Raw genomic sequence first — 26,150 nt, 5'->3', positions numbered from 1 at the left:
AACCAAGATCTGCTTCCTTGAGCTATAAAAAGAATAAAACAATGCCCTTCGCAGCAACACGGATGGGCCTAGAGATTATCATATTAAGTGAAGTCAGAGAAAGTCAAATACCGTATTGTATCACTTATATGTTGTTGGTCTTGTTCAGTCGCTAAGCTGTGTCCAACTCTTTGCCACACCATGCACTGTAGCCTGCCTGGCTCCCCTGTCCTTCAGTATCTCCCAGACTTTGCTCAGATTCATGTTCATTGAGTCCGTGTTGCTATCTAACCATCTCATCCCCTGCCATCCCCTTCTCTTTTTGCCTTCAATCTTTCCCAGCATTAGGGTCTTTTCCAATGAGTTGGCTTTTCACGTTAGGTGGCCAAAGTATTAGAGTTTCAGCATCAGTCCTTCCAGTGAATATTCAGGGTTGATTTCCTTTAGGATTGACTGGTTTGATCTCCTTGCTGGTCAAGGGATTTTCAAGAGTATTCCTTAACACCACAATTTGAAAGCATCAGTGTGAAATCTAAAAAAGTGGTACAAATGAACTTGTTTACAAAACAGACATAGACTCACAGACGAACTTACGATTACCAAAGGGGAAAGGGGGGATAGATAAATTAGGAGTTTGGCATATTAACATATACACATTACTATATATAAAATAAACAACAAGGACCCACTGTATAGTACAGGGAACTCTACTTAATACTCTGTGTAACCTACATGGGAAAAGAATCTGAAAAGGAATAAATACAAGCATATGCGTATAACTGACTCAGTTTGCGATACACTAGAAACTAACACAACATTTTAAGTCAACTATTTGTTGTTCAGTTGCTAAGTCATGTCCAAGTGTTTGCGACCCCATGGCCTGAGGCACACCAGACTCCCCTCTCTTCCACTATCTCCTGGGGTTAGCTGGAATTCATGTCCGTTGTGTCAGTGATGCCATCCAACCATCTCACCTCTGTCGTCCCCTTCTTCTCCTGCCCTCAGTCTTTCCCAGCATCAGTCTTTTCCAATGAGTCAGCTTTTCGCATCAGATAGCCAAAGAATTGCAGCTTCAGCGTCAGCATCAATCAACTATACTCCAGTTAAAAAATGAATTTAGAAAGTCTGCTTCCTTTGCTTTCCACTTGACTGGGCGCTCGCCTTGGGCCTGACCTACGGCGAGTTAGAGAGGCACCACCTTCCTCTGTCCTCTTGCCCACTGAAGGTCTGAGTAAGCAGCTGTTCGTTCGGGTGCCCTTTTCTCGGGTAAGGGAGGAGGCACTGGGGTGGAGATTTGTCTCGGGCCTGTGGTATTGATTCAGGTACTCAGGCCTCTTTCCGGGAGCCCCGTGGGCATCTTGTGCTGTGATATTGATTCACCATGTTTAATATTTTATTGTGTCTTGAGCCCTGAGAAAGGCTCCCTGCCCAGGGTCTCTTGTCTCAGATGAAGCGCAAACAAGAGCTGTAGGAAGGGCCTGGGCGGCTCTGGGAGGTGGCCAGAACAGGAAGTGTGGCCGGAGGGGGTGATTTATATCTGCACTTGCCTCTGGCTGCTCCCAGGGCAGTGCAGGGGGTGGGGGCTGATTCTTGAGGATAAGAATCTCTCTCTCTCTCTCTTTTTTTTTTTTTTAAAGTAGAGGTGGAAGAGCTGGGTAGGTGATTTTGTGGGTGAATGTGATTATCACTTGGCAGCAGAGATCTGTGAATGGTGCGGGAAGAGAGAGAAGTCCTGTTATTATTACTTTGTTAATGAATCCCAAGGCATTGTTGTTGTTTTGGATCCCAAGGCTGTACAATTACTATTGGTTTCAGCAGACTGAAGAGAAGGTACATTGTGAGGGTCGCTATGAGCCCTTTCGAGGGCCCTGGCAGACGTGTGCCCTGTCATTTGGGTCAGAACTCAGATGTCCCCCTCCTGCCCAGAGAGGCCTCCCCAGGACCCCTTGCCAACTGCCTCCTCAGTTCCAGCTCCCTTGTCCCTGTAGCACTTGGCTCTACTAATGTTTCCCTTTTATCTAAGTGCTTGGTCCCTAATGAAAATAGTTTTCTCAGAGTGGTGCTCGCTCCTGACCCTCAGTGCCCAGGGCAGAGTCTGGCGTGTGGGTGAATGGGGGGTCAAGTACGTAAGCGAAGGTCAAGGGCTCAGGAGTCAAGACCCCTGTCCATAACGAGGGGAAGGGAGGTGGTGTGTGTCACCACTGATAAAGTGTCTCGGGTCCTTTCTGAGAAGCCAAGGCCAGGGATAGTCCAGGGCTCTGCGGTGCCTGAGTCTGAGCTCTGTGGCTAGCCACCAGGACCACTGCACAGTAGAGCTTGGAGCAAAAGGTCCTGCTTCCTGTCTTTTAAAAGAATTTTTTTTATTGTGGTTAAATATAAAATTGATTAGCGTCAACACTGTTTTTTTCTTTTCCATTATGGTTTATCACAGGATACGGAATATAGTTCCCTGTGCTATATATGGTAGGACCTTGTAGTTTATCCACCCTATATATAATAGTTTGCATTAAGAGTTTGCATTAACTCTTAGTTTGTACTAAGAGCAAACTCTTAGTACAGTAATTTGTAGATTCATCCATATTGCTGCAAATGGCATTATTTCATTCTCTTTTTTTGTGGGTGGCTGAATAGTATTGCATTGTATATATATGTATATTGTATATACAGTATACATATATATTGTATGTATATGTATATCATCACATCTTTATCATTCATGTGTTGATGGACACTGCGTTTGCCTCTGTATCTTGGCTATTGTGAATAGTCCAGCTTAGCCATTTTTTAAAAAAATAAATATTTGGCTGTACTGGGTCTTAGTTGTGGCATGGGGGATCTAGTTCCCTGCTGCTACCGCTAAGTCACTTCAGTCGTGTCCGACTCTGTGCGACCCCATAGACGGCGGCCTACCAGGCTCCTCCATCCATGGGATTTTCCAGGCAAGAGTACTGGAGTGGGGTGCCATTGCCTTCTCCGAGTTCCCTGACCAGGGATCAAACCTGGGATCACGGCACTGGGAGCGTGGAGTCTTAGCCACTGGACCACCAGGGAAGTCCCAGCTTAACCGTTTTTATGTGGAAAGGTCAGAGCATTAAGCACACTCATTGCTGTGCTACCACTGTTCATCTCGAGGAACTCCCCGTTCCTTCATCCCCCTGGCCCCGGAAACAACCATTCTGCTTCCTGTCTCTAGGACTTTGATGACCTTAGAAGCTTCATGTAAGTGGACTCAAGCAGTGTGTGTCCTCTTGTGTCTGGCTGACTTCACGAGCATAACGTCCTCAAGGTTCTTCCATGTCAGAACCTGGAGACAAATTAGGAAAGAATCTGCAAATGATTTAAAAGTGCAAAATGGAAAAAGAGGTTCATTCATGTCATGGTGTGTGTCCGGAGTTTCCTTCCTTTCGAGGCTGAATACTGTGTGTCTGCTTTCTTTTTGAAATCAGATACACAGCGATCGGCGCGTGACTTGAAACCAAGCGCGTGGTGTGTAGGACCAGGAGAGGTGACTGCCAGGAGCCAGGTCCTATGCAGAGACGGGAGGGGAGAGAAACCGCGGGCAGAGGAGACTGGGGGGGCAGGGTCCAGCCTGCAGGTAGGGGTCCGCCTCTGAGTTGACGCCTGGGCTGTGAAGAGCTTTTCAGGGCCCTGGAGGAGCAGGGCAGCGTTGCTTTCTCTCTATGTCTGGTGGTCTGAGCCGTGCTTTGTCCTGCGATAAGTCCAGGCCACACCAGGCTGTGAGGCACCGATGCGGGTAGGGGCTTCTCAGAGCTATGGCTGCGTTACCCACACACACATTTCATTTCTGACTGTGGCCCTACACATAGACTTAGTGGTTTTTGCCTGTTTTTAGGAAACGGAAGATATCCAGGAGAGACTCTGGGTGATGTGCCTGGACTATTGCAGGAGTTGAATGGATGGGGCAATGATTTGACTCCTTTTGATGTCAGTTCATTGAGATTGGGGGTGGGCTGTCTCTTCTGGTGACTAACAGAGGACTTGCTGTGCTTAGAGGCACCCAGGATGCTGTCCTGCCAGGAGCATTCAGGAGAAGCTCATCAAACCTTTGTCCAGGTGGCCTTTTTTTCTTTTTTTTAAATTGAGATATAGTCACTTTACAATGCTGTGTTATTTTCTGCTGTAGCACAAGTGACTCAGCCGTATGTTCCCATAGACCCCCTCCCTCTTGGACCCCCCTCCACCCCATCCCACCCCTCCTGGTCACCACAGAGCTCTGAGCTGAGCTCCCGGTTCTGCACAGCTGCTTCCCAAAAGTTATCTGTTTTACACGTGGTGGTGTATGTGTGTCAGTCCTGAACTCCCAGTTCATCCCACCGTCGTGCCCACACACTCATTCTCTGCATCTGCATCTCTGTTCCTGCCCTACACACAGCTTCATCTGTACTGATTTTCTAGATTCCACATATATGCAGTAATATATATGTTTTTCTCTGACTGACTTCGCTCTGTATAACAGACTCTAGGTCCATCCACGACTCTACAAACGACCCAGTTTCACTCCTTTTTATGGCTGAGTACCACATCTTCTTTATCTAGTCATCAGTCGACGGACATTTCAGGTGGCCTTTTAATAATGCGCGTGTCCTTGTGGTCTGCGTGTGGACCGCAGAGCGCCTGGCTAGCGTTGTGACTGCTTATGACAGCGTCGGGCAATGTTTTCATGTTCTGTGTTCCCAGCAAGGTCTGGAAATGAAGGAGAGCAGGAAAACAGAAGAAAGCAGAGCCAAGTGGTAGCAGCTGAGGAGGGGGACGCTGTGACAGCACCACCCACCATCAGAGCGTAGATTTCCCAGCAGACGGGGGCTGGGGGGATGGGGTCCCGTCTAGGTAGGCAGAGGCACCCTGCATCACGGGAGCAGAGGTGTGTGTGTAGTTTGAGGAAAACTTGGTTAATATTTTAGGCTTGGAAAATTTAAAAACAAGCTGATTTTTGAAATTTTAAGGATCATTAAAGGAAGCTGTACAGCATGGAGGCATATACACTACCATACGTAAAATAGATAGCCAATGGAAATTTGCTGTGTGACGCAGGGAACTCAAACCAGGGCTCTGTAACAATCTAGAGGGGTGGGAAAGGGTGGGAGGTGGGAGGGAGGTTCAAGAGGGAGGGGACCTATGTACACCGATGGCTGATTCATGTCGACGTATGGCAGAAATCAAACTAGTATTGTAAAACAGTCATCCTTCAATTAAAAATAAGTTTTAAAACAAGGAAGCTGTGACATGCTTTGCTAACAAATGGTGGGATGTGTTTTATAAAAAGTGAGAATGACAAGTGTGATGCTTTCCAGTTTAAACAAAATCCCTTCCCCGAACGCTCCTCATTTGAGCCAGAATAATTAATCATTGGGCCTGGGGAGGGAAAATGCAGCATACGGGCTCCTCGTGACTTGCCGGGGCCAGGTCTCATGTCAGGGGGACACCACACCCTCTGCCCCCACCCCCACCCCGCCCAGTGGCCCAGGGGCAGACTCTTAACGGAACGCTCCGTCCGTGTTCTTTCTGCCGAGCCGACGCTGATCTCCGCCCTTGACCATGGCTGGCGTTTTCGTTTCTCGTCTTCTGCATCACTGTTCGCTTTGTCTTTGGAGAGAGAGTTTTATTACTTACGGGAGGAAATGTTCCAGGGCGGATCAGATTCGTGTCTGGGTGACCTTTGTGCCAGGGCAGCCGAGGAAGTGCTGCCAGCCAGGTCGTTTTTCAAGAACAGAACTTGCTGTGCACTTCAAGGCAAGCCTGGGAGGCAGCCTTGCAGGAGGAAAGTTTCAGAAGTGTGTTTTGTGTGCACCTCCTAAGGTCACGCAGGATGAGTGGTCATGCTTGGTTTTGGCTGCCTGCGATTTCTGAGAACAGCCCTGGCTGGCCTTTTCCACGTGGATTAACACTTGGAAGTGACCGATGGGGGCCCTGGCTGACATTTGTCTTCTGTTGGGAAGCGTCCATCACTCGGCTTTTACAGTTTCCAATGAAATAATTTTGCTTATGCTCAAATAATGAAACTCCCCGAAGATGTTCTTCTGTTAGGGATGTGTTTATCCTTACTTTAAAAAGCCGGCAGGTGCTGAGTCTGACTTTCCGACTTGGTGAATTCAGATGTCAGAAGTCATTTTTGTAAAATGCTTTTAAACTGGGGAGGTTGTTGGAGATCTCACAGTTTTCTGAGCTTTCTCTTTTGGGTCAGTTCCTTTTCTGAAATGTATAGAAAGAGTAGATCACTGTTGTACAGTAAGAACTAATATACTGTTGTAGTTAGTTATGCTTCAAAAACAAAGTCATGGAATAAGAGACCAGATTTGTGGTTACCAGAAGGGGCGGGTATGGGGGAAGGGGGTCTTGAAAGAAGGTGGTCAAAAGGTACAAACTTGTGGTCATAAGATAAATAAATACTAGGGATGTAATGTACAGCATGATATATATCATTATGTATAATGATAATATATGAAATACATAAAAATATACAGATGAAAGTTTTAAAGACAGTAAATCCTAAGAATTCTCATTACAAGGAAAACGTTTTGTGTTTCTTTTATTTTGTCTCTATATGAGATGAAGGAGCGCTAAACTTGTGATAATCATTTCATGATGTGTGTAACCAGATGTAACACAGATAATTTTGCTGTGCATCTTAAATTTTTACAGTGCTTTATGTCAATTATATCTCAGTAAAACTGGGAGAAAAAAATAGCCCCTTTTCTCCCTCTTGTAATAATCCTTTTGCATAAGGTTTATTTTTACTTTAAAATTCTGATTTTTTAAACTTAACATACTTCAGAATAAATATTGCCTAAACAAAAAACATAAAGTTTTTAAGCTGGAAATCAGACTTTTCTCTAGGATTTTACACGTTGCCTAACTTCTGCACAGAGAATAGGGAGGTTGGGATTGACGTATATGCACTATCGATTCTATAGACAAATCAGGCTTCCCCAGTGGCTCAGACGGTGAAGAATCTGTTTGCAATGCAGGAGACCTGGGTTTGATCCCTGGATTGGGAAGATCCCCTGGAGAAGGAAGTGGCTACCCACTGCAGTATTCTTGCTTGGAGAATTCCATGAACAGAGGAGTCTGGTGGGCTATAGTCTATGGGGTCGCAAGAGTCAGACACGGCTGAGTGAGTAACACACACGCACACAGTGAGAACCCACGGTACGGCACAGGGAACTCTGTTCAGTGCTCTGTGGTGACCTAAATGAGAAGGAAATCCAGAAAAGAGGGGGTCTGTGTATGCGTGTGGCTGATTTGCTTTGCTGTACAGCAGAATAGAACACAGCCTTGTAAAGCAGCTGTACTCCAGAAAAACAAAAAGGAAACCATCTGGAGGAGGTCTTAGCAAGCATTCGGTTCCGTCCATTCCATTCCAGTGGATGAGTAGAGACTGACCGGAGCAGCTCAGTTTCCAAGTATGGTGACTTTGGTAGATGAGTTTCATTCACTGACTTCTAGATGGCCAGTGGAGACAGCACAGCGAGAGAGCAGAAGCCTCCTAACGCACGTGGAGTCCAGAGTGCTGCTTCCCTCTGGGACTTAGGGGTCTGTCTGGGTATGTCCTCGTCCTCAGGCCACGCTAACTTCCCAACAGAAGCTGTCACTGTCCCCTCGGGCTCACTTCTCTGACATCTGCTAGAACCTTGCATGTCTGAGTGGTCTGGAGCTGGGGAGTGATCTGCCTTTAAAATATATGAAGAAAATTCAGAGAGTGTATAATTTTCTGCCCCACTTTCTTATCCTGCTTTCACTTCTGATTTTACAAAATATATGCATAGGTGGGGGTTAATTATCCAGACTTATGCCTTTTGGAGAAAATTGAAGTATAGTTGATGTACAGTGATTCATGTATACAGCAAAATAATTCAGTTAATTTTGCTGTTGTTCAGTTGCTAGGTTGTGTCCGATGCCTTGCGACCCTGTGGACTGCAGCATGCCAGGCGTCCCTGTCCTTCACTCTCTCCTGGAGGTTGCTCAGACTTGTGTCCATTGAGTGAATGATGCCATCCAACAATCTTATCCACTGCTGCCCCCTTCTTTTCCTGCCCTCAGTCTTTCCCAGAATCAGGGATTAATTCAGTATTAATTCAGTTAATACATGTATATATTCTTTTTCAGATTCTTTCCCATTATAGGTTATTACGGGATATTGAATATAGCTCCCTGTGCTATAAAGTAGGTCCTTATTGTTTATTTTATATATTGTAGTGTTTATCTACTAATCCCAAATTCCTAGTTTATCCCTCCTTTCACTAACTGTAAGTTTGTTTTCTATGTGAGTCTGTTTCTGCTTTGTAAATAAGTTGATTTGTGTCATTTTTTTTTTTTTTTAGATTCCACATATAAATGATGGCATATTTCTCTCTTTGACCTACTTCACTTCAGTGATACCATCCAACCATCAGCCCTGGCTGGCCTCTGTCGTCCCCTTCTCCTCCTGCCCTCAGTCTTTCCCAGCATCAGGGTCTTTTCAAATGAGTCAGCTCTTCGCATCAGGTGGCCAAAGTATCGGAGTTTCAGCTTCAGCATCAATACTTCCAGTGAATATTCAGGACTGATCTCCTTCAGGACGGACTGGTTGGATCTCCTTGCAGACCAAATGACTCTCAAGAGTCTTTTCCAACAGCACAGTTGAAAAGCATCAGTTCTTCAGCGCTCAGCTTTCTTTATGGTCCATCTTGCTCCAGCATGTATTATTTGTAGGCTTTTGAGCGATGGCCATTCTGGCGGGCATGAGGTGGTGCCTCCTTGTCGTTTGCTTTGCGTCTCTCTTACGATTGGTGATGTTGGTCCTTTTCTCCCGTGCCTCTTGGCTCTCTGTATGTCTTCTTTGGAGACATGTCTTCTTAGGTATTCTGCCATGGCTTTTCTGTTGAAATGGTTTGAAATCTTGACTCTAAAGGTTTTCCAACATGCCCCAAAGTAGTATGTTTATAGTGGTGTAATGACATCCTCCGGGCCCTTTATGCAGGCGTGTTATGATCAAGGCTTGCCCACCTTGCTTTATGTCTTCCTCTCTGAATCTTTTTTTCCCCCTGCTGATGTATTCTAAAGCAAATCCTGAAATAATATTTCACCCCTACATATTTTGGTGAACATCTCTGAATCTAGGGCCATTCCTTGTCACTGCAGTAGCATCATTAAACTGTTGAAAGAGGAGACGGAGCTCCTTGCTGTCAGCTACACTCCTTACAGGCATGGGCTTCTGGCTGCTCCTGGATCCCCCGTGGATCTGGCTGTTCTCGTGTGTTTAACCAGAAACACACTGCTCATTTGATTGTTGTGTCTCATATCTTTTTAAAGAAGCATTTGTTTTGTTCTTTGGCTGCGTTAGGTCCTAGGTTCATGCACGCAGGCTTCTTTCTCGTGGTGCTCAGGCCCCAAAACGTGTGGGCTCAGTAGCTGCAGCACGCACGCTTAGTTGCCCAGTGGCGTATGGAATCTTAGTTCCCTGTCCAGGGCTCGAACCTGCATCCCCTGCATTGCAAGGCTGATTCTTAACCATTGGACCACCAGGGAAGCCCCTCTTCTATCTTTTTCAGTCAAGAATGTCTCCAGCCCTCCGTCCCCACTCCACTGTTTCCCCCCAACGGCATTGACCTGGTGAAGATTTGGGTCAGTTTTTATGCACAGTGTCCCGCTGATCTCTTTCCTTCCTCAAGGTATCGCCCCATCCATTTCTTGGTCCTTCATATCTCCTGAAAAATGGATGGTCGTTACAAAGGTTCAGTTGAATCCAGGTTCAAAAAGAAGAGTACTGAACAGGTGGGTGTCCTTCATCCTGCCTGGGAGCACATGTCGGCTGGTGTCTGATTCTTAGGGATGCTAAGATGAGTTGATAAGGTCAGGTGACAGCTTCTATCGCATTCTTCCCCGTCAACCTTTCATCTAGTGACTGGGCAATTAAAATCATTGCCTAAATAGTTTTTCTCTACATACCACAGAACGATGCTTTTCTAATTTGATCAGTACTTGTACAGCTTTCAGTTTGAGCTTGTCTGTGAAGGGCAGTCTGCTTGCCCTGAGAACATTTAGGAAAGGGAGGGGAGGAATGCTTGCTTTCATCCTTTAGTTGCCTGTGATTAGTGTAAGTGCCCTGGCTGTCCGCAGTGGTGACAAGTGAGTGAAGTATTTTTGGTCTTGGTTTGGTTTTCTCTCTTGCTTCCTCCCTCCCTTTTTAGTGTCATTTTAAAGTTCATGTTCCCCGTTCCCAACACTTTATTATGCAAATTTCCCGGCTCTCTGAAATGTTGAAAGGATTATACAGTGAGGAATTCTCCGGGCAAAAATATTGGAGTGGGTTGCCATTCCCTTCTCCAGGGGATTTTCCCAGCCCAGGGATCAAACCCAGGTCTTCTGCACTAGAGGTAGGTTCTTTACCATCTGAGCCACCAGGGAAGCCCCTTATGCATTCTGTGGGTTTGGTTAATTGCTGTCTGTTTTGGTACTCAGATGGTGCCACCTTCTGCCCGTGAGAACCCCTTCCTGTGTCTTCTGTGACTTGTCTGGCTCCTTTTGTAATTTATTAATAGTTTTGGCTGTACGAAGTACAGTAGTCTCTGTTGCCACGTGAGGGCTTTCTCCACCTGTGGCGAGTGACGGCTGCTCTTTGTTGTGGTGCTTGGGCTTCCTGTTGTGGTGGCCTCTCTTGCTGCGGAGCACATGCTATAGATCTCAGGAGCTGTGGTGCTTGGGCTTAGTTGCTCCGAGGCATGTGGGTCTTCTCGGACCAGGGGTCAAACCTGTATCCCCTGTGTTGGGAGACGGATTTCTTATCCCTGGACCACCGGGGAATCCCCTCATTCATCTTTGAGTGATTCCTTGTTCTCTGCCAACAACATGTTAAATGCTCATCGAATGCATTTTGCCAACAAAAGTCCATCTAGTCAAAGCTATGGTTTTTACTGTAGTCATGGATGGATGTGAGAGTTTCACTATAAAGAAAGCTGAGCGGCGAAGAATTGATGCGCTCGAACTGTGGTGTTGGAGAAGACTCTTGAGAGTCGCTTGGACAGCAAGAAGATCCAACCAGTCCTGAATATTCCTGAATATTCAGGAAATCAGTCCTGAATATTCATTGGAAGGACTGATGTTGAAGCTGAAACTCCAATACTTTGGCCACCTGTTGTGAAGAACTGACTCATTTAAAAAGACCCTGATGCTGGGAAAGATTGAAGGTGGAAGGAGAAGGGGACAACAGAGGATGAGATGGTTGGATAGCATCACCGACTCAATGGACCTAAGTTTGAGTAAGCTCTTTAGGAGTGGGTGATGGACAGGGAGGCCTGGTGTGCTGCAGTCCATGGGGTCGCAAAGAGTCGGGCACGACTGAGCGACTGAACTGAACAGTACATTTCCTGCCTCCTGCCTGGGATCAGCCCTTCCTCCAGGTGGCCCTGGTTCCTTTGCATGGGGAATGGTGTTTAGGGACCACAGTCTGGCGTGTGAGCTTGCTTATTGTCACTGGGTTGTCATTGCCTCTAAGGGTCTTCAAATAGGATGAGCCAAGAAGTATGTGAGAGAAAAGAAAAAAGAGGTATGAAAAAGGAAAATAAATCATGAGTTCATACTTAGCTTTCTAATTCAACTGTAAAACCGTGTAGTTGTAGCTTTGATTTTGTACTTGCTTTTCCCTTCCTATTCACTGAAAATCTTGCTTTCTAACAATATTCACAGAATTATTTTGTATGTATTGTACATGCACACATGTCTTTAATATGAATACTGCTATTAAGAATAAGAGTAGTGAGAGAAAGTAAATTTTTTGCAGCTCTATTTGGCCTTTGAATATATTTAACTATGGATGTGTAGTCAAAATATGCTTCCCAGGCGGCGCTGGTGATAAAAGAACCTCCACCGCACTGCAGGAGATGAAAGAGACTGGGGTTTGATTTCGATCCCTGAGGCAGGAAGATCTCCTGGAGGAGGGCATGGCAACCCCCTCCAGTGTTCTTGCCTGGGAAATCCCATGCACATAGGAGCCTGATGAGCTGCGGTAGGATTGCAGAGTTGGACATGACTGAAGCAACTTAACATGCATGCACGTATAGTCAAAATCGTGTTTAAAACAATTATTTTCTCTGTGCAGTCATATCGGTAATTATTTTAATAACCTTATAAACAGAAATTCATTTTTCATTGTCAAGTGTTGTATTTTTTCCCTTAATGACTTACCTCAACTAAAAAATGCAAAACACATTCATGATTAATCAAATCTATAAATCTGTGAAAACAAAATATTTGTGTTTAGAGAAGCCATGCTCCCCGGCCTTCCTTTTTTATGAAGGTCACACATATTCTGTTCTGTGCTTTGCCTTTTTCACATGTCAGCATATCCTAGAAATCTTTCCATATCAGAGTGGAGACTTTCTTCCTCTTCCACTTCCTCCTCCTCTGTTTTCTTTCTCTGTCTCCTTTGTTTCAGTCTTTCATTGCCTAGAACTACCATAATTTATGTAACCTATTCTCTACTGGTGGCTATTTCTGTGGTTTTCAAACTTCAGCCTGACAAATAATGTCCTAATGAGTAAATTGGTCGGTTCCTAGAAATGGGATTGTTGCATCAATGGTTTAATTAGATATTATTAAATTCCCTTCTCTCCATTGGGGTTGCATTATTAGTTTTTAAAAGTCCAGTCGGCAATGGATGAAAGTTTCTGTTTTCCCAGACTTGTCTTCATATCAAACTTATGGGTTTTTGCCAACCTGACAGGTAAGACATGGTGTTGTTCCATAGTATTAATTTGCGTTCTTTTTGGTACGAAAAAGTTGAACATCTTTCATTTTAAGGACTGTTTTTAGAAACTGTTTATTCCTAATCTCATTTACTTAGTTTTTCATTGCATTGTTCTTTTTTCCTCTTCAGTTTTCAGGTGCTGTCTCTGTATTAGGCATTTAAGCCCTTTATTGGAGGTGTGAAATTATAAAATCTCTCCTCAGTTTGTCATGTAGTGGGATGTAGAACTCCTTTGTTCTATACTTTCTGATTTTGAGTTATGGCTGGAAGATTTCCTCATTCTCAAGTTACTCAGGAATCCACTCGTGTTTCCTTCAGTTACTTGTAAACTAATTTATTTCTCTCTGGGTTTCAAAGCGTTCGCTCTGTGTCTCCTTTCTTGCACCATTTCTGATAGGATATCTACTATCGTTCCTATCTTTCCTCCTCTGTAAGTTTTTTTTTTTCCTTCTTTATGACTGGTTTTCACCAGTTTATTTATGGTTTGCTTTTCTGCAGTGTTCTTTAAGGATTTTACTACTTGGGGCTTATTGTGAATCTTGAATCTGTTTATCAAATTTGAAAAACATTTTAGCCATTATTTCTTCAGATTTTCTCTGTGCTTGCTTCAGCACCACATGCACTGAAAATATTTTTTTCCTTCTGTTCTCCCCCACTTTCCTGGGGCCTCGGTTAAAGGGATCTCAGGCTGTTTGTTGCTGCCCCGCAGCTCACTAATGCTCTGTCATTTGGGTTTTGTTCATCCTTTTTCTCCTGCTTCTCATTTCAGAGTTTTTATTTGCTATCAAGTGTCCTTTTTTCCCTGCAGTGTCCAATTTCCTTTTAATCTCATTAGCATATTTCTGATTTCAGACCCTGCTGTCCATCCCAGAAAATTTGACTTGAGTTTTTTTGGGTGTCTTCCGTTTAGTTCCTCGCCGTCCTCACGCTTCCCTCTACGTTTTGAGCTCATGAAGTGTAACAGCTCTCATCTCTTTGTCTACCGATTTTTTAAAATCTGTGTCATTTCTGGTTCTGTTTCTAGTTATTTTCCTTTTGTTTACGTAGGTCAGCGTTTCCTGCATCTTTGCTGCTATCCCTGCTTCCATTTTTTAAATTGATTAATTTTTATTTTTGGCACACCGCGCACCATGGGCGGTTTTAGTTCCCCTGTGCTGCGAGCACAGAGTCTTAGCCACTGGACCACCAGAGAAGTCCCCCTGCTTCTGTCTCTGAGAAGTGTTTCTAATGACACTAGGACAGGGACATTTTAGTGACTATTTCAGTTGTAAATTAAAAATCTGTTTTCAGTGTCAAGGAAGTGGTTTTGTATTTACTGCAAGTAATTTTAGGGACTCATTCTAATTTAAAGTCAAAAAGGGGTAAAGAAATTACGTAAAAAGAAAGGTTTAGAGCTTACTTTCTTAAACTATATAGTGAAAAATATTCACAGGTTAAAAAAAAAATCATGATGATGTGACATTCTTGTTTGTTCCTATAAAGATACTCCCTCAGACAATGTAGATTAGGTATTATTAGAGCATCCACTTTACGAACGTGAGATTTCTGAAAGTTAAAGCTTTGGTCCCAACCTCCCCACTGTCATTTGTGATTTTTAATAGAATATTTGCCTCTGAGTTTCTCTATGTAGGATGAGTTGTCCAGTGGAATTTGGGAATGACACTGCGTTGACTGTTACACTTTTTAATTCTTTTAAATTTATTTTTAACTGGGGGAAAATTGCTTTACAATGTTGTGTTGGTTTCTGCTGTACAACAACACAAATCAGCCATACTTATACATATATCCCTTCCCTCTTGAGCCTCAACTATTGCAAAAGAACAAGTCTGAAGGATGTGCATTGCAATGCCCAGGTCATTGTAAGTTTGGATCCAGGGAGCTGAAGAAGATAGTTAACTCCGTTGGAGATTTACTCTGCAGATAGAAACAGTTACTATTTAAAACTGAAGCTGGGGTCGAGTTATTTATGACTGTGTTCGTGCAGAAGCTGTTAAGTATAGACAATGAAATGCTTGTTTGATTTCCTGAAAACACCTCTGGGAAAACCTAAGAGAATAAATACAGTGTGTGAATTTCAAAGTGACTCAGCTTGAGCCCCAGGCTCCCATCTCCTCTGTGTGTCACAGAAAGAGCTAGAAGAAGAGGCCTCCAGGTTGCTCTCATCTGCTCTTTAGATTTCTCACCTAGACGATGGAAATAGCAATACCTTTCTTGTGATGCTTTTTTTTTTTTTATGAAGATAATCAAGGTAAAATGTACAGGATACCTAACAAAGTGCCTAACTCGGGCTAGGCCTTCAAAATACCCTGTGTCTGCAGCTATAGCTGTTCTTTCTTAGACCATCAAGTTGGTTATTTATAAACCCGTTGAGGTGATTTTTTTTGTGGTCATAATTGTGTTTTAGTTTTGCATTTGTTGTCCAGTTGTGAAGTCGTCTCCGACTCTGCGACCCCATGGGCTGCACACACCAGGCTTCCCTCTCCTTTACTATCTCCTGGGGTTTGCTCAACCTCATGTCCATTGTGTAGAAGATGCCATCCGACCGTCTCATCCTCTGTGACCCGCTTCTCCTCCTGCCTTCAATCTTTCCTACCATCAGGGTCTTTCCCAGTGAGTTGGCTCTTTGCATCAGGTGGCCCTAGTAGCTTCAGCTTTAGCATCAGTCCTTTCAGTGATTGTTCAGGCTGATTTCCTTTAGGATGGACTGGTTTGATCTCCTTGCTGTCGAAGGGACTCTCAAGAGTCTTCTCCAGCACCACAGTTCGAAAGCGTCAATTCTTAGGTGCTCAGCTTTCTTTATGGTCCAACTCTCCCATCCATACATGACTGCTGGAAAACCAGAGGTTTTGACTATAGTTTTGCATGTGTGGTGCTATGCTAAGTCACTCAGCCATGTCCGACTCTTTGCAACTCCATGGACTGTAGTCCACCAGGCTCCTCTGTCCATGGGATTCTGCAGGCAAGAATACTAGAGTGGGTTGCCATAGGCATTTACAGATCTGATTTTTGACTTCTTGTGTGGGTAATGTTTAAGATCCAGTGAACTTGAATTTTCTTAGAAAAGAAAAAAGGCTTTTTCTGTAACATTAGGGGCCTCAATGAAACAAAGTATACTTTTGCTAATTGAACTTTTGTTGCGATCCACAATGTTTCTATACCTTTGGGTTTTAGAAAAGGATATTAACCTGCTATGAGTGTGTGCCAGATTGCTTCAGTGTGTCTGACTCTTTGCGACCCCACGGACTCTGTCCTCTGCCAGGCTCCTCTGTCCATGGGATATTCCAGGCAAGAATACTGGAGTGGGTTGCCATTCCCTTCTCCAGGGGATCTTCCCAACCCAGGGTTCCAACTCGAGTCTCCTGAGGCTCCTGTATTGCAAACAGATTCTTTACCACTGAGCCACTAGGGAAGCCGTTAACCTGTTAGGACTACCTTAACAAAGTATCACAGACTGGATGGCTTAAACCAGGGGTCCCCAACCTCTGGGCTGTGGACTGGTATCCATCCATGGCCTGTCAGGAACCAGGCTGCAGAGCAGGAGGTGAGTGGCAGGTAAACAAGCAAAGCTTCATCTGTATTTACAGCCGTTGGCCATCGACATTACTGCCTTAGCTCTGCCCCCTGTCAGATCAGCAGCAGCATTAGGGTCTCATAAGAATGCAAACCCTACTGTGAATGGCACATACGAGGGACCTAGGTTGCTTGTTCCTTACGAGAATCATCCCCAAGCCATCTCCCCACGCCCCACCCCACAGGTCTATGGAAAAAATGTCTTCCACAAAATCGGTTTTTGGTGCTGAAAAGGTTGGGGACTTCAGGCTTAAGCTGTAGGAATTTAGTTTCTCAGAGTTCTGGAGGTTGGAAGTCCAAGATCAAGCAGCCAGCAGGGTTAGTTTCTCCTGAGGCCTCTCTCCTTGGCGTGCAGATGGCTACCTCCTTGTGGGTCCTCAGTAGGTGCACCCCAGGTGTTTCTTCCTCTACTTAGGTGGACCCCAGCCCTGTCTAATTAATAGGTAGACCTAATTTAACCTTTTGTTGTTTAGTTGCTAAGTTGTGTCCAACTCTTTTGTGAACCCCTAGACTCCTTGGGATTTCCCAGGCAAGGAAGTGGGTTGCCACTTCCTTCCCCAGGGAGTCATCCTGACCAGGGATCTCCTGGGTTGGCAGGCAGATTCTTTACCACCGAGCCACCAGGAAAGCCCACATTTCTTATTTGCTCCTCTCATTATTTTTCATCACTAATACGTCTGTAATGGGGTGATTTTCAAACTTTTCTTTGACCTTGACCCACACACAGGAATATATTTATGTGTTTGTGCATAATTCTAGCAAATATTTTCTAAGTCAGTTGTTGCCCTTATAAAGTGGTATGGGACTTCCTTGGAAGTTCAGTACATAAGACTTCGCACTTCCAATGCAGGTTCGATTCTGGATTGGGGAACTATTAATAAGATCCCACATGCCTCCAAAAAGTAAAGAAAAAAAAATTGGCATGTTTATAAAAATAGCTGTTTTCTCATGGGCCACTTCATAAGCTGAAAAACACACCTGCCACATGTGATCCAGGCTTTGCCGTGTGATATATGTTACGTGACTTTCCTTTTCGGCCCTTTGAGGTCGCGGGCGTGCGGTCAGCTTGCAGTGGTTTACGGTATTTTTGACTCTCATCATAAGACTTTCCTGCAGAGGAAATTGGAGTTCGGAAAATTTCTCTGCCATTTGGCACCTTTTGTAGGAAGTAGAAGACAGTTGGGTGGGAAAGTTCCAGCATGGTGTTTGTTTTTGCTGGAGAGACACACAGCCGAGTCAGATTAGGACAGGCTGACGGACTTCACCGCCACCTCCTCTGACCTCCACTAAGTGATAGATGTTACGTTCGGGTTTACTTTCTTTCTCAAGGTGTGAGCTTAATTTTGCTCCAGAGTGGTTTTCTGTTGTCATAAGGCTTCTCCTGGAGAGGCAGAAGAAGTTTTTAAAGGGATGGAAGTCTCCTTTTGGGGAGGATGTGGCCTCAAGGCTTAATTCCGTGTGATGTACCATGTTGGGGCTCCGTTGGAATTTTACCCACGCTGTCTGTGGTTGGCAGGTGGGAGGCATGCATGGTCTCTCAGCTAACAGTTGGCCCTGTGAGCTTAGGAGCAGCATCAGTGAAAAGCTATCTCATGTCATCCCTGAAGACAGGCTCAGGAAGATGGGGTGGCGGGCAGAGTGTTTGCTCTCTGTGCACAAAGTAAGATTTTTAGTGTCAAGACCTAGGAAGTAATGGACCAGAGGATGATGAAAGTGTCACTTTAAAATGAAAATGCAGCTTCTTACTGGAGGGACCCCAGGGTACCTCAGATTTCCAGAGTGAGCGCACACCCTGGTTTGTCTTTCATCAGACACCTGTGACCTTGGAGATAGAGCTGACCCCCTTTCCTCTTGCAGCCTTCGTTTGACATCAGTGAGGCTGTGCCCAGAACAGAAAGATCACAGAGCCAGTCCTGGCCCCCTCTGTTCCTCCTCAGTCCTCCAAGTTGTTTTTCTTTTTTTCCCTGGGGAAGGTGTTGGAGGGGTAAATTAGGAAGTATATGAAAACAGATGGCAAAAGATTGAAGACCAATACAGATACTCCTTTTCCCATGTATTCCTTACCCTTTGGTTTTTTTTTTTGTTTTTGAGCTTTTTATTTTGTATTGGGGGATGCTGTGACAGTTTCAGGTGGACAACAAAGGGACTCAGCCATACATAATACACGTAACCACTCTCCCCCAAGCTCCCCTCCCACCTAGGCCACCACATAACATTGAGCAGAGTTCCCTGTGCTGTGTGCAGGTCCCTGTTGGTGACCCATTTTAAATAAACAGTGTGTGCATGGCCATCCAAACTTCCTGACTATCCCTCCCCTCATCCCGCCCCCTGTTTTGCTTGTTGTTTTTGTTTTGTTTTGTTTTTTTAAATATTCTGACCAGTTGATTTTTACTATGATGGATAATAAAAGCTAAATCAAGATCTATAAGGGGAAGTATAAATTAGGAGTTTGGGGTTAGTATTTACATACTACTAATATATAAAAGAAATAAGCAACAAGGATGTACTGTATAGCACAGGGAACTCAATACTGTGCAATAACCTAGATGGGAAAATAATCTGAAAAAGAATAGATATATGGGTATAACTGATTCACTTAGCTGTACACCTGAAACTAACACAGTATTATAAATCAAATATACTCTGATTTGAAATAAAAATTAAATAGAAAAAGATCTAGAGAGAGAAAACCTTCAAGTTCTAGAGAAGAGAGGAGAGCTGGCCACCCAAGGAGCCCATGAACGTAAGTTTATCAGCAGCAGTGGCCCCGAGATGATCTCCTGCGATGAACTGTCCCCACAGTTGGACTGTTCATCGCAGATGAACTTAGACACTGTCCCCTCCCCCAAAGCCGTTTGCCAGCCCACGGATTTAGAGGGTGTCCTGGTGAATGATAGCTAGCTACATGGCTGCCAACTGAAGACAATGGACGGACAAGGAGAGTGCAGCCAGTCTTGTAAATGAGACATGCATCTTGGCGTTGAATGTGAGGACCCAGGCGGACGGTGTGGGTCTTCAGTTCAGGGGGACATTGTTTAGAGGCTTCAAGAGAGTCCTGTTGCAGAGCCTGGAAATATGTGGGCTTTTTTGTTTGTTTGTTTTTCGGAGGTTGACGTTTTTAAACTTTTGTGTATGAAGAGCTGGGAGTTCTCAGTTGCTGCTAGTGGTAAAGAACCCGCCTGCCGATGCAGGAGACATAAAGAGACATGGGTTCGATCCTTGGGTCAGGAAGATTCCCTGGAGGAGGAAATGGCAACCTGTTATAGTATTCTGGCCTGGAGAATCCCCTGGACAGAGGAGCCTGTCGGGCTACAGTCCATAGGGTTGCAAAGAGACGGACACGACTGAAGCAGTCTAGCAGGCACAGACGAAGAAGTAGCGTCGTATCTGCCTGAAGCAGGCGTCCTGGGTGACCTAGTCAAGGAAGTTCACTTAATCCAACTTAAGCCAATGTCCTTTGAGTACCAGCAGAAGCACTGGCCCATGTTGAGGCGGTATTTCTGGGTCATACCGTGCCAGTTTGAGCAGAGCTGGCCAGAGTGAGACCCCTGGCCAGATTCTCTCCAGTGGCTCCTTAGAGCTGCTGGTGGCCCTCGTTGCCTCTCAGCTGCAACAAGGCAAGGAGGTGGAAACGTGTGGCTTGAGGCTGTTGTTTCACAGTGGTCTCGCTCTCCCTTAAGAGGAGTAGGGAGCCTGCAGGGCCAGGGGCTTCCTGGTTGGGTAGGAAGTGGAGACATGACCATTCACCCCAACTGGGCTGCTTCTTGGGCTTATGATCCAGAAAGAGCAAGATGGGAGTGGACTCACCGAGAGCTGGATGGGGTCACTGGTGGTGAATGGTGTCTTTCCCCTCCCGCCATGTTCAGATGTGTCCAAGCCCTGCCCCCACCAGTGTGATGGTATTTGGAGGTGGGCCCTTTGGGAGGGCATTCAGTTCAGATGAGGTCATGAGGATGGGGCCCCATGTTGTGGTTATTGTCCTTAGCAGAAGGATGAGCGTCTGCTTTAGTGGTGACCAGAGGATGTTGTTTGGTGATGCCACGCCTAACATTTGGAGAATATGGGGAAAAAATACCATTGTGTTTTGGGTGTGGTTTTTTTTTTTTTTTTTTTTTTTGGGTGGTGCCGGGGCGGGGGAGGCTCACCAAGTAGCAGGTGGGATCTTAGTTCCCCGACCAGGAGTTGAACCCACATCCCCTGCGTTGGAAGCACAGACTATTAACCTCCGGGCCGCCAGGGAAGTCCTTAAATACCACTGTTTCAAGTCTCACTTTTCCTTATGAGGTATTCTCTTAGGTTCTTCTTTTCACTCCTTCCCAAAGTGCACATCAGAACTCGCCGTAGGCACCCCAAACCCACAGGTCCAGGGTGAGCTCTCTGGCAGCTTTGTTGTTTCTTTTTTTTTTTTTCTTGGCAGTTTTACGCATGGGGGGTTTGTAAGGTCTTCACGAGTGTCCACGTTCTGGGGAGAGGAAGACTATAAATAATAGGAAGGTTGGGTTAGCACAGTGAGTGTCTGGTTTCTGGTTCTGTGGGTCCTTCCGCCTCTCAAGTTGCCTGGGTTACGCTGCACTCTCGTCCTCCAGCCCTTCACCTCTCTGAGGTTAAGGTGTCTCCCGCTTCCCATTTGAACAAACCCGCCCTCCTAGCTGGGGCATCACCTGTTTCCACGCTAGATGTACCAGAGTCACAGGTGCCTCTTCTAGCCCGGGACTGAGCTTGCTTCAAGCCCTGGACTTCATCAGTAGGGGCTGGCGCAGTTCCTGGGCCAAGGCGTCCGTTACCCGGGGGGGAGGACTAGGAGCTCCTTTCGGAAAACTAACGCCAACTCAGACGCTGAGCTTTTCGGTGCCCGTGTTGTGGGATGCTTCGCTAATAGGCTGGCTGTGTTTTTGCTTGTCTTTGAAAGAATTTAACTTACTAGATAACCACTGAATGTCTCTGTGGTTTTGTTCTAACATGTACGATAAAACCTCTTTTTATCTGTGTTCTGAGGGATTTTGTTATAAACCTTACAGAGGACAAATGGGTACCTGGAGATGGCCCAGCGGCAGTGAGTGCCCTGGGGCCATGGGCAGAGCCACCTCAAGGCAAATTCTTGTCTCTTTTGAGGGAACCCTGTGCTCCCAGGGGGAATTCTGTGAGACCATCAGAATCAGGTCACCCTGGGGCTTGTTTGCTCCGGAGTGGCTGTATAACTATAGATGCTTCGGTCCCTTGAGTGGAGGTGGTCCGAGTTCCCACGTCAGCCAGGCTGGCAGGACTCCTGCAGAGAGGTCCCAGAATAGCTCGGCGGGTCGGCTGGCCCGTCCGTGTGGCAGGCGGGCCGTGGCCCCGGTGCAGGGTGCCTCCTGTGTCAGCTGGCTAACTGTGGCGTGAACAACCGGGATGTTTTAATCACATAAATGCAGGACCCCTATTTGGAAGGCAGATTCATATTCTAGACATTGGTTCCGGCTCTTAACCTCTGTGTCCTTTTCTGTTCTTACCCAGGTGCCACGTTAGAGGAGATAGACCAGCACTGGGACTGGCTGGAGCAGAATCTCCTCCACACTTTGTCTGTCTTTGATAATAAAGACGACATTGCCAGTTTTGTCAAAGGGAAGGTGAAGGTAGGTTCCCCCCACCCTACCCTCCGGCTTTCTTAACAATCTGACCTCACTGGGTCTCAGTTGTAGCCTGTGGACTCTTGGTTACAGCATGCAGGATCTAGTTCCTTGACCAGGGGTTGAACCTGGGCCCTTGCGTTGGGAGCGCGGAGTCTGAGCCACTGGACCACCAGGGAAGGCCTGGAGCTAAATCCATTGACCTTGATGTTTCTCCCGGTCTCACACCTCTCTTATCACGGCTGCATAACATTCGAGACACTGCAGCATTTTTTATCATATTCTTTTCCTTTTAACAGTCTCTCTACTATAATTGAACTTCTGGGTTTAATTATTATTGTTGTTTAGTCACTTAGTTGTGTCTGACTCTTGCGACCCCATGGACTGTAGCCCGCATGGCTCTCTGTCGTGGGATTTCCCAGGCAAGAATGCCAGAGTGGGTTGCCATTTCCTCCTCCAGGGGATCTTCCTGACCCTGGGATGGAACCCATGTCTCCCGCAACTGGCAGGCAGATTTTTTTTTTTAAACCACCCCGCCACCAGGGAAGCACTCAAATGAGTTTGAGTTGTTATCAGTCAAAGTTTAAAGAGTCAGTCTGACAAAATCCACCCGAAATGGAAACAGAACAAAACCCTCATTCTTGGGCCTAAGGTTTCCTTATCGTTTACAGAAGTGAAGGTCCTTTTTTATCTCAAGGGGAAAAAAATGTTAAGATTCATGGTTTTGCACAGCAACAATGTTATTTGTCTCCTGAAATGAGTTACTAGCAACTTCTTTGCCGCTGTGACATCTTGTCCCTCTCTTATTTAGTTGCAGCTGGCACTTTTCTCTTTCTGCAAGTGGATATTTATTCTTAAAACATGTTAATGAAATGAAAACCAAATAAGTTTTGAGAAGGGAGAGGAATGTTTGGGGAGGTCTCTCTTACCTGCTGTGAGCTATGTCTTATGTAACCGGTCTCATTGCAGTAAGATGCTTGGTAGCTGGTGCTTTGGAAACCCTCACAGGCAGGGAGGGAATGTTTCTCATTCTGATTTTAACTCTCTTACGAAACAGTTTCACACATTAGCCTGTAATGTAGTTTTCATCCCTTAGGGTAAAACATCCCAGACCATTGATATTTGTTTCTCTCTCTCTCTCTCTCAAAAGTTTGTCTTTCCAGTATCCTAAGTGTTTGGCTTTTAGTGAAGGGTCTCAGAGTGAATTCTTAATTTTAATTTTTGGAAAAGATTTATTTGTTTCTTTTCAGCCGTGCTGGGTCTTCGTTGCTGCTTTTGGCCCTTCTCCAGCTGTGGTGAGCAGGGGCTGCTCTCTCACTGTTTCGAGGGCTTCTTGCGGAGCACAGGCTCTAGAGCGCACAGGTCTCAGGAGCCGCAGCAACGCGGGCTCTGTAGCTGTGGCTCCCGGGTGCGCGAGCGCAGGCTCAGCAGTTATGGTGCGTGGACTCGGTCGCTCCGAGGCCTGTAGGCCCTTCTGGGGGCCAGGGGTGGAGCCTGTGTCCCCTACACTGTCAGGCGGATTTTTAACCCCTGGACCACCTGGGAAGCCCTGAATCCTTAGTTTCGAAAGAGCCAAGAGGAGCATTGTTTTCCTTTGGGGACGGGATGAATATGGGGTCAGGTGGAAGACCAGTCTTCTGAGTCCAGGAGGAGCGACAGTGTTGGCTGGTGTCTCCTGCGGTCACCTCTGGCCCGTGGGGTTAGCAGAGGGGTGCAGGTCCCAGTGGGCCTTTCCCAGCTCACGTGTTGCCGCTACAGAGAGGTCCAGCGTGGCTCCCCGGGTCAGGCTGCACTGACAGGAGTTCCTGCTTCACAGTTATCTCACATTTGCCTTCTTTCCTCGGTCTCACCTTCGTGCTGGTGGTTCTTTGATTTAGGTGCCTCTCCTCTTAATCGGGAGGAAGGAAGTGCATCTCTGCTGCAGTGACTTCTGGAAAGTCAGAAGTAGGGGAGGGAAGAACTTCTGCTCTGACCTCTTATGCTCTGTGCTGCGGGCCTGGAAATTAAACCAACAGAAGACAGCCTAATGAGAAAAGCAGAGTTTATCAGCTTGGGCAGTTACATAGGGTGGGAAAAACTCCACAGTGCATAGCTCTGTGGGATGGTTAGGGCTCGGGCTTGTCACAGTGAAGAATAGCACACTTACAGAGAAGCGACGAGTCAAAGGAACAAGGCGTGTGAGCTTTTAGGGTGGTGAGCTGCCAGACGCTGGATCCCAGAGGGAGACCAGCCACTCCAGTTGGGTTTGCCCTGTAGGCTCCTCCTGTCTGGAGCCTCTCGTGCTGGTCAGAGTTCAGAGTTGTCTCTGATGAGTCAGAGCCGAAGAGCTGTCTTCCTCTTTCTGGCACAGGATGGGGAGACACCTTTACAAATCGAGATTTGTATCCTGTTTTTAGGTAAATAGTGGGGAAGGGCAGAGAACTTTTTCTTTTGTTGACATCTGCTATTTCTCAAGTGTCTTTAGCTCAAAATAATTCTTAAGCCCAAGTGACATATTTGGGGAGGGGGCATATACTGATCCCTTGCGGCTTCCCAGGCGGCTTAGTGGTAAAGAATCCGCCTACAATGCATGTTGACGTGGGTTTGATCCCTGGGCTGTGAAGGTCTCCTGGAGAAGGAAATGGCTACCCTCTCCAGTATTCTTCCCTGGGAAGTCCTATGGACAGAGGAGCCTAGTGAGCTACAGTCCATGGGGTCACAAAGAGTCAGACACGACTGAGCACACACGCATACACAGACACACGCACAGATACACAGACACACACACAGATATACAGAGAGACACACACACATGCATGTACACACACAGATATACACGTGTGTGTGCACACACATGCATGTAACCACACAGACACACACACGTGCACACACAATGCATGTATACACACATGCACGCACACACATGTACACGTGCGCACACACGCACACACACACACTCACTCACTCACTCACTCACTCACTCACTCACTCACTCTGATCCCTTATACTTCACAGCAGACGTGCCCTTTAAGTCCCGGGAGGCTGCTGGCCTGGAGTGGATGCTGGCACTGAGGGGACTGGCCGGTCAGAGGTCAGCTGTGTCTTTGGGGCCACCATGTGGCGTTGGGTCTTGGTCTGTCCTGGGAGATTGAAAGGATCTGGGAGTTGGAGCTTTCCTACCTGTATCCTGACCATTCAACTTGCTCTATGGAACTTTAAAGGAAGCCTCTGCGTTGGGCTGACTCAGCCATCAGGGAGGCCAGGGCCTGCCTGGCTGCCCTTGTGACCGTGTCTGCCTGCTGTAGAGGCCTCTTAGAAATCCCCTTCAGATTTCACGGTGCACAGCGTTTATTGCATATTAGGTAACTTTGAAAAAATACCTCTCGGGACTTCCCTGCTGGTCCAGTGGTTAAGATTCTGCCTTCCAATGCAGTGGGTATGGGTTTGATACCTAGTTGGGGGGCTAAGATCCCATGTGTCTCTCTGCCAGAAAACACCAGAATATAAAACTGAAACAGTATTGTAACAAATTCAGTAAACACTCCAAAAATGACCCTTATCAGAAAGATCTTTAAAACATAAAATACCCCTCTTAGTTATAACTTTTATAATGTCTTGTGAAATAAAATTTGGAAAAGAAAGAAAAACCTCATGAGAGAAATGAAAATCCCTTAAAGTTCTTTACCAGCCTTCAGACTTATTTTTTTAAGAAACTGTAACTTAAATTTTTATTTTAATGGTAATATGCAGGATATTTTCTAAAATGGCTCGTGCGGTGTAGATGTGGGTAGCAGTCCCCTGGTGGCTCAGAAGGTAAAAAATCCACCTGCAATGCAGGAGACATATACAGGAGATTCGGGTTTGATCCCTGGGTCAGGAAGATCCCCCTGGAGGAGGCCATGGCAAGCCACTCCAGTATTCTTGCCTGAAGAACCCTGTGGACAGAGGAGCCTGGCGGGCTACAATCCATGGGGTCGCAGAGAGTCAAACACAACTGAAGTGACTTAGCACACATGCATAGTGGATTTATAATGTGTTAATTTCTGCTATACTACAAAGCGATTCAGTTATATACACACATTCTTTTAAAAAATACCCTTTCGTGTATGTTTGATCACAGGACGTTGAATACAGCTCCCCGTGCTCTACAGTAGGACCTTGTTGTTTATCCATCGTATATATAGTAGTCTGCACCTGCTAATCCCAAACCTTCCCAATCCATCCCTCCCCCCATTCCCCTTCGTAACCGAGGTCTGTTCTCTGTGTCCATGAGT

The 26,150-nt window shown here is 45.9% G+C and overlaps 1 protein-coding gene across 2 annotated transcripts in view; it reads left to right on the top strand.

The window, feature by feature from the left end:
• The window catches only part of TBC1D8 (TBC1 domain family member 8), a 137,758-nt gene that overhangs the window by 56,651 nt on the left and 54,957 nt on the right, over positions 1 to 26,150 (top strand). For both annotated transcript variants that reach the window (XM_018054925.1, XM_018054926.1), the window contains exon 3: positions 21,785 to 21,903. In XM_018054925.1, coding sequence (XP_017910414.1) covers positions 21,785 to 21,903 — 119 coding nt within the window. The remainder of the gene's footprint in view (positions 1 to 21,784; positions 21,904 to 26,150) is intronic.

This window comes from Capra hircus, chromosome 11 (genome assembly GCF_001704415.2).
Source record: "Capra hircus breed San Clemente chromosome 11, ASM170441v1, whole genome shotgun sequence".
NCBI lineage: Eukaryota > Metazoa > Chordata > Mammalia > Artiodactyla > Bovidae > Capra > Capra hircus.
This window is presented reverse-complemented; position numbering and strand designations above follow the sequence as displayed.